Source organism: Papaver somniferum, chromosome 7 (genome assembly GCF_003573695.1).
Source record: "Papaver somniferum cultivar HN1 chromosome 7, ASM357369v1, whole genome shotgun sequence".
Classification (NCBI taxonomy): Eukaryota; Viridiplantae; Streptophyta; class Magnoliopsida; order Ranunculales; family Papaveraceae; genus Papaver; species Papaver somniferum.
Window position 1 is genome coordinate 120,059,451 of NC_039364.1, and position 15,640 is coordinate 120,075,090.

Consider the following 15,640-nt stretch of genomic DNA (forward strand, 5'->3'; position numbering starts at 1 on the left):
ATTTTATGTTGCATTAGACTGACTTTCAGCATTTACTTGAGAGTCTTTTATTGCTTTCTTGATATCTTCTAAAGCCTTTTGTAATACTTGAACTGCAACATTATATACTGGAATAGATGTAGAACCTTTAACTGTAATATTGATTGCATCTTGACAGAGTTTACTATATCTGATTGTAACTGCATCCCGACAGTCAGTTGTGATTTCTTCACCTTGTTCGAACACCACAGCTTCAGATTTAGCATTTCTTGTCCACCGTTTTAGTACATATTGAGATGGAAGACTTTGAATATTCTCAAATACAAAAACCTTCAGGATGTGTCCACACAAGTAACCTGCAAATTCATATAACAAGCATCTGCACTGAGCAGTCTTATCAGAAGAATCAAATACCACAGTCCAAAATTTATGCGGATATCCAACTCTATATAAGTGGTAAGTCGACTTTGTTCCAATCTTTTCGACTTTATCATGAGAATAACGAAAACACTCAGTCAATTGTTCTTGAAATTTTTTAAAAATTGTCTTTGTGTACACTATAGCTGCATTTTCTTCAATACCCATTTGAAATCGCAAAATTGGTATTGAATAATTTGTTTCATAGTCCATATTATTTTCTGCCTCTCGTCTTGAAACCACAACCCTTTCAAATTGTCGTAAAAATTTACACAAAGGCAAATCTCTTTTCAAAAATTCATAAAAAAGAATTTATATTCTTACTGCATTGTGTTGTATACATGTCTCCACAAAATATATCACGCGTATACACTGAGGCCCAATATTCACGTTTTTTATACAAATTTAGCAGCCACTTATTGTTATGCAATTCGTGATTCGCGAGCATTGTCGTCCAACTATGCTCAAATTGTTCAACTGTTTCATACCCATATAAGCAATTGCTGAACTCCGAAACAATTCTTTTGTTACGTTAGATAAATTTTTCATAGCATTTATACTAATATGTCGTAAGCAGTATCTATGACGTGTACCTGGTAGAACACTTATAATCTCTCCTCCAATAGTTGATTCTTGATCCGTAAGTATAACCTTTGGTTGTTTGCCGTGCTTGCCCTCATCCATGTTTTTATTAGCCACTCAAATAACTCTTCACTTTCGGAATAAAGCAGAGCGCCACCGGATAAAATATTTTGATGATGATGATTGATTCCCACTATCGGAACAAATGGCATGTCATATCTATTTGTACTATAAGTAGAATCAAAACAAACAACGTCTCCGTAATAGTAATAATCCATTCTTGACTTAGCATCTGCCAAAAGAAGTTAGTCATCTAGCCTTATGAATCTACCTGAATTGAATAGAAAAATGATGGATTTTGCATTTGTTGACGTTCGAAGTAGTCTAGTACAGCTTGAGCATCTCCATGTTTTAGCTCCAATTGGCGTCTTGTACTCAAATAATTTCTAGCATTTTTTGGAAGAAACCCAATGTTCTTCACTCCACCATTCTCAACTGCCAAATAGCTTATTAATTGATCTGTTTTGACGCCTGCTATTCGATAGTTCACAATTTGTTGTTTTTGCACACTACTTATAATTCTCAATGACCGAAGATTGTGCTTTTTATTTGGGAAAACAAGTTTATGATTGCGTTCTTCTACAACACGGGACACAACCCATCTGTCGTTTCTCTTCTTTATCATCATCACTAACTTGCAATATGTCCTCACATCGGCTTGTTGCCTTTTCCTTTCTTCAACAGGCTTAGCTCTACGGCCTCTCAGTCCTTGACGTGAACAACAAAATGTGCGCACTATCACTTCAAAAGGCTCAACCCTAGACTTATTTGTAGAGTGCCAACGAATACTAAATCCAGTTTTACCTGCAAACCGTTTATATAAAGCATATGCATCATCTTGAGACTCAAACTCTTTTCCAACGTACGGGCAGACACTATTTAGTTCTTCTTCCGTGAGTGTTTGCGGCAATCACCTCACCCTGAAATCCATTTTCTTTTTCTCCATCAAGTAAATTAACGTTCCCAATATCTTCCATATTGATAAAGGGTTCTTCACTGAAAATTTGTATCTCATCTTCATACTATATATTGTATTACATAAAAAATAAGATTATATTGAATTTGGCTCCATAATAACTGAATGTAAGAATAGCTTACAATCAATAAACTACTAACTCATTCACCAGTATAATTGTTAATAAATTATTGGTTAACACTAACCAATGTTATTCTTATACCAAAAAAAAAAGGTTTTAAATTTATAATTGCTATACCATTCTTGGTTGGTGATAGATCACAATTGCTATCACTAACATCTTTGCTACGGTCCCTCAGTCAATAGATTTCGGCAAGGATTCATTGCCCCACATCACACATCCAAGACCCTAAAATTGATTCAATTGGAGGATGTAAATGTGTTTTTGTTTTACTAAATGGAGAAGGCTTTTTAACGAAGCCAAAGATATCTATAATGGTTGTTATAGTTATGTTAAATTAAAATAACGATTTGTTTCAAATTAAAAATCATGACAGTTGTACATTCATGATGGACGGGTAAAAAAATAAGATATATTCGTATCTAATGGTTTCGAAGTTGCTAGCTCATAAGAGTCTCTTGTGCAATCGCGTGTGATAACACGCCCCTTCATAATATATCCAGTGATAGAGTCTTTATTGCTGGTGCTATTGACAATATCATTTTTAGGAGTTCAATCGCTTAACTCTTTTTACCATGGTAACAAGAGTCATTTGCATGCCACCAAGTATGCTAAATAGAATTTTTTAGAAACCTATTATAGGAGCTCTAAACATTGGGTTTTGAGAGCTCACAAGATGACAAAATCGGGTTATGAAATAGTAATCAACAAAACCCCATATCCAACTATTTTTTGTAGTGGCTAAATTACCTTCCATGAATTATAAAATTAAATTTATTACCTTGTCCTTCTCTTTTCATTCATAAATCACGATGAAGATGATGATTATAATTTCATCATGATGAAGATGATGATCATATACAAAATACTAAATCTATTATCTTCTCATTCTCTTTTCATTCATAAATCATGATGAAGATGAGGATCATAAAAATACCCTATTATTCTTCTTTCTCTCTTCTTGTTCTCCGTTGCGATGAAGAAGACGATCACAAAAAGAAAAAACTAAGAAAACCCATCACTTATTTTTGCTTTTGAAAACCCCAACTTTGAACTATAAGCTAACCTACGGTGGGGAAAATTCATACTTCCCAACCGTACGTACAAGTTACGGTATGGAAGTATGGTTTTTTCAAACCGTAGGATTTTTGAACTCAGAATATACGGTTGGGTTTCCCAACCGTAGACAGTGCGTAGGGTTTGGTTTCCCGACCGTAGACAGTGCGTACGGTTGGGAAACCCAACCGTAGACAGTTCTGAAACTATTTTTTCAAAAATCTAATTCGATCGATTCCGCCTATCCATGCATTAAAACTAATGAAATAAGATGAGTTTTTTGATTTTTACCTTATTAAAGTCATTGAATTATACGGTTGGGTGGATTAGGTGGTGTTAACCGATAATGAATTATTTTGAGAATTGATGATTAATCGAAGAAATAGGCGATGGAGGTGATGGGGAAGAAGAAAATGGTAGAGTTAAAAGGAAAGGAATGAAAACAAATTAGTTTTAGATTTCAATATTTAATAGGTTAAGGATATTTTAATATTTTTCTTATGAATTAGGTCCCCTTATCTTCATTGTAGGATATTTGAATCCTTAGGAGCCCTCAGAACTCTTTTCTTGTAGCCCCTATAATAGGTTTCATTTTTTTTTTAACATGGTGAAGAAATGTACGTCTGGGTCATCAAGAATTGGGACTTAATGCCCCGGCAACAGATCGTCTGGTCTCACAATCAGACGTAACACGTGTACGGTGAGTAGGTAAGGACACAGGTTACCCAATAGTGCGATCAAATACTCCACATTCGAAATCCGAAATCGAACCTGGAAAGAGTTTACAATGGATAACGTTCCTTCAGTAACAAAAATATCCAACCTTGTTTTCACTTCTTCTTCTTCTTCTTCTCCCTCATCATCAGTTGAAGCTTGAAACTCCCTCGAGAACCATTTGCAGAAAGAATAGATGGATAAAAAATAGTTGAACCTTGAGTTGTTTCTTGTAATTCTTCTTCTCTTCTTCTTCTTCTACATGGCTTCTCTGCATCTTCAACTCCCTACCAACTCTTTCATTTTCAACCACAACAAGGTTAATCCAGCTCCAAAGGGTTTTGAATATCAAAATCGTAATAATTCATTTATATGTAACAATGCTCGAACTGCAAAAGCTCCAATAGCAGCACCTCCTCCATTCAGATTATTTGAGCCTCCCCAAATTGAAGACTCACCCTCTGAGGTTTATCCTCTACTTCTTCAATTCCATTTTTTAGGGTTGTACACACTTCTGTTTTGCTTAAATAGACTTACTTCGAATTGCAGTTGGAACCAGCAGACCCTGATTTTTACAAGATTGGATATGTTCGAAGTGTACGAGCTTACGGAGTTGAATTCATGGAAGGCCCTAATGGATTTGGAGTTTACGCTGCCAGAGACATTGAACCTCTTCGCCGAGCCAGGGTGAGAATTCTCCTTAGACTCATTATTAATTAATCAGTTAATGTCACCACTTTGATTGAAGAAACAACGATTGTAGATATAATTTTGTTTACATTATCCAGGTTATCATGGAAATACCATTAGAGCTGATGGTAACAATGCGTCAGAAGCTCCCATGGATGTTTTTCCCGGATATTGTTCCTATTGGCCATCCAATTTTTGATATCATTAACTCAACGAATCCTGAGGTGATTGCTCTCTTTCCCTATTCTCTTTTTTGAATGGTTATAAAGTTGTCACTACCTCACGAATGTAAAGGTTTAGTGATAAATTTATTAATGGACCTCAAATTATAATCGTAAAGTCACTTGACAAGTCCGTGGCGTAGAGAAATTTCATTTACATACCGAAAAGGTGCTATAAGAATCAACGAAAAGAAAGATAATTTCAACAAAATCTTTTGCTTTTGCATCTTCTTTATGTATACTATCGCAGAGTCGCTTAAACCTGCTCTTCGATTTCGTTTCTCTTCAACAGTAACTTGTCTGCCAGACTACGAGATCTTTTTTTCAACATTTTCATGGTTGTCCTCTGAGTTGCAATTGTTAGGTCTCTTCCTTGACTCAGTTTTTGGAGTAGTAATGAAACATCTCTTTATCCCCTGAGTCCCCTCGGTTGGTTCCGTCATTCATTAGGATCCATTGACTTGGCCTTGTTGTATATCTAGTTTCCCCTGAAACCCGATGTATTATGTTAGCTACACAAACACAATCCTGTTTTGTATATAATCTGTAAGTTCTTGGGATCTCAAGGCACTGGCATTTGACCCATCAAGCTCTTAAATTCCACATCTATCAGCCTTGTACTTGTTCTCTAGTGTTGTTAGTTTGATCTGATTTTCACGCTATAAACTTTGTATACTTGAAAGATGATTTTTTTTTCTAACCTTCTCTCTAACTTGTTCCTCATCTTTTGTTTTTCACAGACAGATTGGGACCTAAGATTAGCATGCCTTCTTTTATTCGCGTTTGATTTGGAGGGTAACTTCTGGCAGTTGTATGGTGACTTTTTACCCAGTGCAGACGAGTGTACTAGTTTGCTTCTAGCAACAGAGGTACGTGTGTAAGGTCAGGTTATGATAACGTAGATGCTTAAGTTCTAGATTTCCCAAATAAATCCGGTAACTTGCCCTTCACAGAAATGTACTCACTTCTATAGCCCATGCTTTATGTAGTTGCAAAAATATCTCTATGCAAATACTCACACATCCTCCTCCTACTTGGTTAGTACAAGCAAGTGTTTTAGTTGATATATAATATAACTACATGCATATGACCTTGTACTGCTGAAAGTAGAAACCTCCAAGCCTTCGTTTGAATCCTGAAGGAAAATGGGCCAAAATCCTTGTAGCAACAAATGCATAACATAAAAAACACAGATTTAAAATGCTCGTAGTGAAGTTCAGGTTGTGTGGATAACCAGTAGTTTCTAGTTTGCCCTACCTTATGGCTGCTTTTTAGTTGAGATATTGCTGCTTATTTAAATTCCTTCTCACTGTGGGTCAGCTAAGCTTCTAAATTTTTATTCGCCACTTTGCCTTCTTAGAGAAGTTGGAATTCATAAATCTAGCTCCTGACTATTTCGTTGTTCTTTTTTGTTTTGCCTTTTGTTCTCTGAAAGCAAATTTATAGGATTAGCATTCTTGTGGATGAATTGTTTCTATTTTTCATCGCAACTCATCCATGATGTAGATTCAGTGCTTTCCTTTTTTATCAGGAGGACCTTCTGGAGCTGCAGGACGAAGATCTAGCTTCAACTATGAGAGATCAGCAAGAGCGAGCATTAGAATTTTGGGAAAGAAATTGGGTAAGATACATTATTTGCTTCCTTTCAGTTAGGCACTATAACTGCTTTTGATATATTTGACAGGAGGTTTTGTTTTCAATCTTTTCAGCACTCGGCTGTTCCACTGAAAATTAAACGGCTAGCTCGTGATCCTGAAAGATTCATGTGGGCACTGAGTATTGCACAATCCCGATGTATTAAAATGCAAATGAGGATTGGTGCACTCATCCAAGACTCAGATATGCTTATTCCTTACGCTGGTAAGCTTCTATATGATATTTACGGGAAATGCAGTAAGCACTTTTAGGAGTATTTGATTTTATGATTGCCTTCCTGTTGTGTTTGTTTGTCCCTGGACTTGCCTTTAGGAATGCTATTCGAGCATTTTATTTTTCTATAGGAGATTCCCTAAGGTCTGTTGTGGGAAAGAGCTTAGAAGTCTATTTTTCTTATCAAGTATTAGGGGAATAAACAAAAAGATAATGAACGAGAAACTCAATAACTAGAGGCATTGTGCAGACATGCTGAACCATTCGTTTCAGCCGAACTGTTTCTTTCACTGGCGATTCAAGGATCGCATGCTCGAGGTGATGGTAAATGCTGGACAAAAGATCAAAAAAGGGGATGAGGTATATTTTTGACATATCTTCTTACTCTGGTGACCTTTAAGTTTTTTCCCAAGACTAATTCCGTGTGATACTAAGTCATACCACATGTCCCAGTCCTTATTGAATGAAATCGTGACTTTGTATCTCTGGTGACAAATGATGAATGATATGAGAAGTCATATCAGAGAGATTCTTTCGTATCAGTACTTGTATCCGTAAAACTTCTCTCGTAACTTAGTTGCCAAGTGTAGCCAGAAATCCTCGTTCACATTCAGAATCTAATCTTTAGTTGGAAATAGTGAGAAAGTGTGAATGTAAGTAGTCGGACCAACTTAACTCTTTATTCTTTACCCACTTGGTTCATGTTTGTCATGGGTATTCATCTCACTGTTCATTGGTTTAACTGCTGAATACATTGATTTCAGATAACTTTTTTATCTTTTTAAGGATATTTCTTTGAATCTTGTTGGTTTCCATAGGACTGCAATTAGCCCTTAAGAATTTGTGCGTACTGCGTAGGCATGTTTATATCCGTCATTTGTTTAAGAAGTATTTAGTGCCAAAAAGTTCCTTGATTACTTTGGTTGATGCACGTTTTTCCTGTGATTAATTGCAGATGACTGTCAATTATATGAGTGGCAAGAAGAATAACATGTTCATGGAAAGATATGGCTTTTCCTCTCCAGCGGTATGCACTTTTACTTCTTAGTTTATACTTTTGGAGCAGCCTAATGTGTTTTTGGATCAATGTTATAGTGAATTAGGTGTAGCATATGCCATTTGACACAACACAAAAACTTTCACTCTCATCCATCAGATGACTAGAAAAGTTAGTTAAGTGAAGCTGAACCTCAATGATTAACACAAACAAGTAGCTGTTACACCCAACTAGAACAGGGGTTGCCTGTAACTCGAAATTGTGCTTACTTTTTTTTTCTTTTTTTCTTTTGCTTCGACTAAGGGAAAATTTGGAGAAAAGACTTATACACAAACAGCAATTGCTTATTTTCGTCATCTAGGAAAGCAATATCATCTTTTTCCTTAGACGTTATGTAACATAATTGGTTGTGTTTCAATGCTTTCTTCATTGAAACGATGACGGCCATAGACCGTTTCACTGTTGTAACCGACGACTTCAAACCCTGCAACAAGGAAAGGACCTTCGGTCATTTGGTCCAAAGAATACAATTTTCTCCGTTCGTTAGAATATGCTTTTTTTATTTTATGATAAGATAAACATCTTAACATCATACATATTTTCTGTAGCCAAAACAGTAGAGACTCCTGTTTCTTGGGTCCCTGAAATTTTCCAAGTATCCATATGAAAATATTAATAGATATAGCACGTCCTTTTAAGTTGTTTGCTGTCTTTCTATGAATCTGTAATGATATTTCTAAACTTCTCATAATTCTTGTAGAACCCCTGTGATATCATCCAATTCAACAGTAATGCAAGGATTCATTTGGATTCCTTCTTGTCAGTATTTAATATCTCTGGCCTACCCGAAGAATACTATCACAACAGTAAGGGTGTTGTGTTTTTTCGTTTTACAAAATTCTTCTCAATGATAAATTTTCTTTCATTTCTAATTGGCTTGTGACCTTACAAGTTCATATATATTTGTTGGTAAGCAGATAGACTATCAAATAGTGGGGATAACTTTGTCGATGGAGCGGTTATAGCGGCAGCACGCACGTTGCCGACATGGTCAGACGGAGATATTCCCTTCGTCCCGAGCTCAGAAAGAAAGGCTGCAAGAGAGTTACAGGAAGAATGCCAGAAGATGCTATCTGAATTCTCAACTACTCCTGATCAAGATCAACAAATTCTCGGTAAACCGTCAATCTGGATCATGTCTTATTGCTTTTAGTTGTTTAATTGCCATAATGTTCCTTTTTATGTACTTCTTTTACTAACCTAATACAAACTGATAATATGATCCCATTATGACACAACATAGCTGATTTCTACACTATTCAGACCTCGTTGAGGAGGTGGAGACAGATTCCAATTATCACTTCTGAAATGGAATTGTATTTTTTTATAAAATAAAATAAGAATGCAATCTTAATCTTCATTAAAAAGATAACATGGTCATAATGTCTCAAAAAGCATAACATTGCATGATAATGTAGCCTAAATCTGTTGTGGCATATTGAAGGGCTAAAATGAAAAACCGAGGTCAGCATTCAGATTGGGAAAAAAAATTAACCAGCTTATCCTGCACTTTTTCTACTCTGGGTTAACTAAAGTCCAAAGGAGTACCATAAAATTTGAGGTGTCAGAACTAAAATATGCAGTCAGTCAGTCAGTCACTGATTCACTTTGTATTTGTTTTTCTACAACCAGATTCTATGCCGCAAGCGAGGAGAACACTAGAGGCAGCAATCAAGTAAGTAACCTCCACATGATTTTTGTGATTCACTAGTTTTTGGCTGATCAGGTTCAAATTGTGCTTTAATTTTTCTCATAGACTCAATATTAACCTTGTGCAGATATAGGTTACATAGGAAACTGTTTCTGAAGAAGGTGATCCAGGCTCTGGAGATCTATCAAGATCGAATCCTGTTTTGACACTGTAACTTCCCATCAAGTAGTGTTTCTTGTTTTAATATTAGTTCACAACTGCGCTCAGAAGTAGAATACATAAATGAAGAGTAGGTTTTTTTGCTGGAATGAGAGATTACAGTAGCTCCATGCATGTAACTATAGTGTTCTTAATGCATAGGATTCAGGATTGTAGTGTCTATCAGAAAATTTTGATGCGCTGCTTCTAATATGTTGTTTCATGGCTAGAAGAAATTATTATTTGGTGTGCCCAGATTGGTACTATAATCATTTGCAATATGTTTAATAACATAACTTTCACTTTCTTTTTCTTTTTGTTTGGTCACCTTTATATGAAAACTTTATCCACCAAAGTTCGTTCACCATATTTACAACCTAAAGCTAGGAGGAGATTATCAAGAGAATGTTAAAAGAACATAAAATTGTTGACATTTAGGCAATTTCCTTAAAATTGAAGTTTACTTTTCTTCTCACACTGACACCTGACATACAAACCCAAAAGACAAAAGAAGAACTAAATAACCCATCTTACTCAGATTAGAAAAATTTACTACTGGGAAGTACCCAATATACCCAATAAATTTACAGCATAACAATCTACAACGGCATGTTGAACTGGACTCTTGAAAAGAACAGAAAAGATAAGAAAAAAGATATGTGAAAAAGAATAGTGGAATGTATTATTCTAACTGCCTAGCTTAGATGCTCAAATGTTCGTCTCTCGGCAAACTGTGAATCGTATCTGACCATCTCCCTGGTGAATGATCGCTGCTATTTGAAGACACCTGTGCTTCTGCCCTAACTTCTCTAATCATTTTCAATACCTCCTCCATCGCGGGTCGATTTTCATATGAAAGAGGAACACAAGTCATTGCAATATTTAAAAGAGATCCCAATTTCTCTTCAGATGCTTCATTACCTGAGTTTGGATCATCTCCAGATTCCGTTTCCTCTTCCCGGACTGAACGAACCCATTGAGGAATATCGGCACCATGTTCTTGAACAAGGTCTTGGAAAGGTGTTTTTCCAGTGAGAAGTTCTAAAAGAAGAACTCCAAAACTATAGACATCAGCTTCTTGTGTTGGTATTTTTCGCAGGTCTCGGCATTCAGGAGCTCTATAAAAGAGAGATGACGCGCTCGGTTCTTCAAGTGAGTCAGGATCACGGAATGGTGTCAAGCCATAATCGGTGAGGCAGGACTCGAAGTCTGAACCTAAAAGAACGTTGGATGATTTCAGGTTTCCATGGGTTAGTCCAGGGGTTTGGTGGATGCTGACTAATCCTGTTGCCAAGTCTTCTGCTATTTTCAAGCAGGATGTCCAGTGTAGGGGCTTTCCACCCCCTGAAGTTCTTGATCCTGCAGAGGAACAAAAAAATGATTAACATACAATCAAAGAAGCATTTTGATACAACATTACGTACGTATATCAAGAAAAAGAGGAAGAAAAGGAACAAGTGCAGTATAACAAACTAGGTGCTGTTTAGTTTCAATAGGGTCAGTTGTCATAACAACACATCATGATGACCTGAGTCCCAATGAAAGAAACAGTTCTTACATACTAACTATATCTCTCACACTACCCTGCTGAGATCAGAAGCCAAATGAAGTCAGAAGTGCGGCGAAGAAAAGTAGCCTGGTATGGTACACAGATTTGACTGTATCCTAGAGGTGTATGCTTTAAAACAAGCTAATAACGGTTTTTCATCTAAGATGCAGAAATTTTGAACTTTTAATTCGTAGGACTAGTTGGACCTGACGGCCAGAGTTCAGTGACAATCTTTCAAACTATGGAGAGGAACATTCGGAAAATGGTTTGAAATGAGAAAACCTGTGTTTTCCATGCATCTTCAAGTCACATTCTATGTTTGGTAGTGGTATAAGTTTCATCAGCTTGATTGGATGCTGTTCTAAACAAGGGTATTGTGATATTGTTTCCAACGTGGGACTAAACTTCATTCATTCAAATTTCTATCTTAGAAAACAAAAAACTAAAAAAAGAATAAATGAGAAAACACTTTCTAATAAAGAAATAAAACAAATGCATAAAGCACACATATGCAATCATTAAACATATCCAACAAGCTTGACCCGCCATCAGTGTCCTTGAAATTGAAACAGTTTCCAAACTTTTGTTTCTCATACGACAACCGACAAAGGACTCCTACCCACCAAGTTACAGGTAAAATATAAATTTTGAAAGACACCAATTAACGAAATTTGTGGTTGAGTTCAACTTTCACATCAAATGCCTTCGTCAGCGGACCCATATGTTACTAATTTAAACACAACCACAAAAAGCTTTGACTATCTCACTATCTTGATTTGATTGTCCTAATTGCACAATTAACTGATTCACAAGAACTTTATACTAGTGTAACAGATTTAGATTATAAGAAAATATAAAAAGTTAAACTGAGGTGAATTAAAAGCATACCGTGAATGAGTGAGAACAAGCTGCCATTAGGGAAATAATCATAGACGAGAAGACGTTCTTCTTTAGCTTGAAAATAAGCCCTGACTGGTACCAAATTAGGATGTCTGAGTCGCCCTAGCACATCCATTTGTCTCCTGAAGTCTTCAAGCCTTGGATACCTAGAATCCTTCAACCTTTTCACGGTAACTATAAACCCAGATTCCATCACTGCTTTATAAGTACTCCCCAGTGTTCCTCTTCCTAATGTCTCTGCAGATGCCTTCAATAAATCTTCTAAACTATAGCTCATTTGTTGATCCCCCGCTCCACAAAAAACCAAACTTCCCAAACCTTCATTCTCCCATGAAAATCCTCCCTGTTTTGAACCACCAATTCCAGACCCTTCGCCACCTATTCTTCCTCCTACTACTCCTACTCCTTCAGTGCCTACTTCACCTTTGCTCCTAACTTCTCGTGACTCTTCCTGTGACTTTTTGCTCTTCCTAGTCTTGCAAACTTTCCATAAAATTACCAAACAGATTAACACCAAAATCAATCCAACAATACTACCAACAATAATCAATATAAGTTTCTTGTTTACATGCTTTGAATGTGACTTTGAACCAGTAGATGGAGCTCCGTTAGGAGTAATTGAAGCATTGCTGCAGACGACATTTATCTGTTTGCCACATAGATTGACATTATTGAGAAATGAAGTTGAATTGAATCGAACAAGTACCGCATTTGACGGAATTTCGCCAGAAAGTTGATTATTAGATACATTCAAGAATCTAAGAGTTGGTTGATTCAGAGCTGGAACTTCTCCTGTTAATTGATTATCTTGCAAATAAAGAATGTATAATCGCCGAAGCTTGAGAAGCGATACCGGAATGTTACCCGACAATAAATTCCCCGACAATACAATGATTTTCAAACGATGAAGATCTGAAATAGAACTTGGAAAATGACCCATAAATTGATTATCATTAAGATAAAGTGATTTCAAATTAACTAAACCAGATAAATTGGGGATTTCACCAGATAACGAGTTTTCTTTAAAACTCAATACTCTAAGCTGATCAAGCTGGTTTAAACTTTTCCCATCTAAGGTTCCACTTAGATTTACATGCTCAAGAACTAACTTTGTAACCCTACCATTTGTACACTCTCTAACCCCTTGCCATTTACAGAAATCACATCCTTTTCTCCATGATGATAGTCTATCTGAAGGATCAATCTTTGATTTAAGCCTTAACAATGCCTCTTCATCACTTGATCTGACTAACCCAAAACTAAATGTTACAGAGAGAAAGTAAATAAACAAAATGTACCTTCCTCTTCTTCTTGTTGAATCTGCATTTAGAGCTGATAATGATTTCATTGTAACTGATAATAGCATTACAATTACAGCAGTTATGAAGAAGATGAAGCAACCATTTTTAAATCTTCAACTGGCATTAAACAATTTCCCTCTCTTTTGTCTCACTGTCTCTCTCTATGAGATTGAACTGATGAGATCAAAGTACTTTTAACACCCCATTCACTTTTTTGTTCTGCAATAGATACAAAAACATCACTATCATAATAAACAGAAGAAAAACTAGAACCCTTTATTTCTCTTCTGCCCTACAGCTCAAAAAACAGTTGAACACTGTTTCAGTGCAAGACCTAACTCTATTCAGAAGAATCAGAACCCTAAAAACTTCAAAAACTCATCTCTTTCCCAAGAGAGAGAGAAAGAGCTTTGAATGAATGGCCATTAAACCAACCAGGATTACTGCAAAAACGTTTCTGTGATGAGTTTCTATTTAAGAGCTTGAAAGTTGAAACTTATCAAAAGACAAATAGCGTTAACTCCACGTGAGTTGAGCTCAGAAAGTTACAAAGAAAAAAGAATGAATATCTTACTCTCTCCTTTTTTAAGCAGTATTTCTAGGGTTTCTCAATACTCTGTTTTAATTCAGAAGACCCATTTTATGGAAATAATGGGATCCAATATTATTTTTTCCTTTTTTTTACAAATCAACCACTATTTAGTACTGCAAAGATTAATCAAAGTAGTTGGGTAGATAGAGAGTGAGAGAGATTGCAAAAAATCAAACCTGCATTCACCAATCTCTCTCTCAAAACCACAAGTTAAGAGGAAATTAACAAAATCAGTGTGGGTTTTTGTTTTTCTTTTTCAGGTTAGAAAAATGAATGTAAGAAAGAAACTGAAGAATTGAAGATTGGATACTACTGAATCTCCATTACTAATAATTCTAGAAAGAGAGGGAAAAAAAAACTGAGTCTGGCAAGAAGAGCAGGAAACTGGTGACGGTAATCAAAGCGATGGTGTCAGCAAAGTTTAATAAAAATGAGGTTTTTGTCTTGAAGTCTTATAAAACAGGTGGGATCCACATGGGATATGCACTATTAAACCCTAATTTCGTGTCTATGGTATAAAGTGGCTGGAAACGTTATAGTTTTAGTTCAAAAGCTTTGATGTTATTTAGTATTTTTGAACATGGTATTTTTAGGGGCGACCCAAAAGAAATTAGGGGTGATTTTTTTATTTCCAACCTATACACTACGTTAAGGAATGTCCAAAAATGCGGAGAATACGTTAATGCCCTTACATAATTGGAAATTATACTGTACCCGATTGTAAATACCTAATCGGAAGGTTATTAACTAGATTACACTACCGATTAAGTTTGTTTATGTGTCAAACTCGTATCTGACTTCTATAACAATTGGGAGTAACAAGATCCTCAAGAGACTACCGATTGTTAAGTTGTATTCCCTTCCGATTATAGCAGGTTTCAAAATTCAATACATGAAGGATTTAAAAAAAAACTCATTTTGGGGCAACTTATAATCGGTAGGTTTTGTAATATATTTAACTCTCGATTAACGCTGCATCCAAAACACGAACCAAGTGATTATGGCTGGTTGTGTACACTCAAAACCTATGGAACATGGCAAGGGTTCGATCTGGGACTCCTTATAATCGGTAGGTTGTTGAGTTGTATTCCCTTCCGATTATAGCAGGTTTCAAAATTCAATACATGAAGGATTTTAGAAAAAACTCATTTTGGGGCAACTTATAATCGGTAGATTTTGTAATATATTTAACTCCCGATTAATGCTGCATCCAAAACACGAACCTAGAGGTTATGGCTGGCTGTGTACACTCAAAACCTATGGAATATGGCAAGGGTTTGATTTGGGACTCCTTATAATCGGTAGGTTGTTAAGTTGTATTCCCTTCCGATTATAACAGGTTTCAAAATTCAATACATGAAGGATTTTAGAAAAAACTCATTTTGGGGCAACTTATAATCGGTAGGTTTTGTAATATATTTAACTCCCGATTAACACTGAATCCAAAACACGAACCAAGTGATTATGGCTGGCTGTGTACACTCAAAACCTATGGAATATGGCAAGAGTTCGATCTGGGACTCCTTATAATCGGTAGGTTGTTAAGTTGTATTCCCTTCCGATTATAGCAGGTTACAAAATTCAATACATGAAGGATTTTAGAAAAAACTCATTTTGGGGCAACTTATAATCGGTAGGTTTTGTAATATATTTAACTCCCGATTAACGCTGCATCCAAAACACGAACCAAGTGGTTATGGCTACTCA

At 36.0% G+C, this 15,640-nt stretch overlaps 3 protein-coding genes across 3 annotated transcripts; 1 reads left to right on the top strand and 2 right to left on the bottom strand.

The window, feature by feature from the left end:
- Positions 1-1,297: 1,297 nt before the first annotated feature.
- LOC113295126 (protein FAR1-RELATED SEQUENCE 5-like) lies at positions 1,298-2,015 on the bottom strand. The gene is made up of 2 exons (XM_026543478.1): positions 1,958-2,015; positions 1,298-1,842 (listed from the first exon to the last, which is right to left on the bottom strand). Exons 1-2 carry the CDS (start codon positions 2,013-2,015, stop codon positions 1,298-1,300), a joined length of 603 nt encoding a protein of 200 aa, XP_026399263.1.
- Positions 2,016-3,976: 1,961 nt separating this feature from the next.
- On the top strand, positions 3,977-9,904 carry LOC113298268 (protein PLASTID TRANSCRIPTIONALLY ACTIVE 14-like). Its single transcript, XM_026546967.1, has 12 exons — positions 3,977-4,371; positions 4,455-4,592; positions 4,694-4,819; positions 5,557-5,685; positions 6,348-6,437; positions 6,526-6,676; positions 6,936-7,045; positions 7,641-7,712; positions 8,443-8,548; positions 8,660-8,857; positions 9,375-9,417; positions 9,521-9,904. Exons 1-12 carry the CDS (start codon positions 4,168-4,170, stop codon positions 9,597-9,599), a joined length of 1,446 nt encoding a protein of 481 aa, XP_026402752.1. The 5' UTR covers positions 3,977-4,167; the 3' UTR covers positions 9,600-9,904.
- A 110-nt stretch (positions 9,905-10,014) lies between these two features.
- LOC113298270 (inactive leucine-rich repeat receptor-like serine/threonine-protein kinase At1g60630) lies at positions 10,015-14,334 on the bottom strand. Its single transcript, XM_026546968.1, has 2 exons — positions 12,029-14,334; positions 10,015-10,950 (listed from the first exon to the last, which is right to left on the bottom strand). Exons 1-2 carry the CDS (start codon positions 13,404-13,406, stop codon positions 10,292-10,294), a joined length of 2,037 nt encoding a protein of 678 aa, XP_026402753.1. The 5' UTR covers positions 13,407-14,334; the 3' UTR covers positions 10,015-10,291.
- Between the last annotated feature and the right edge of the window lie 1,306 nt (positions 14,335-15,640).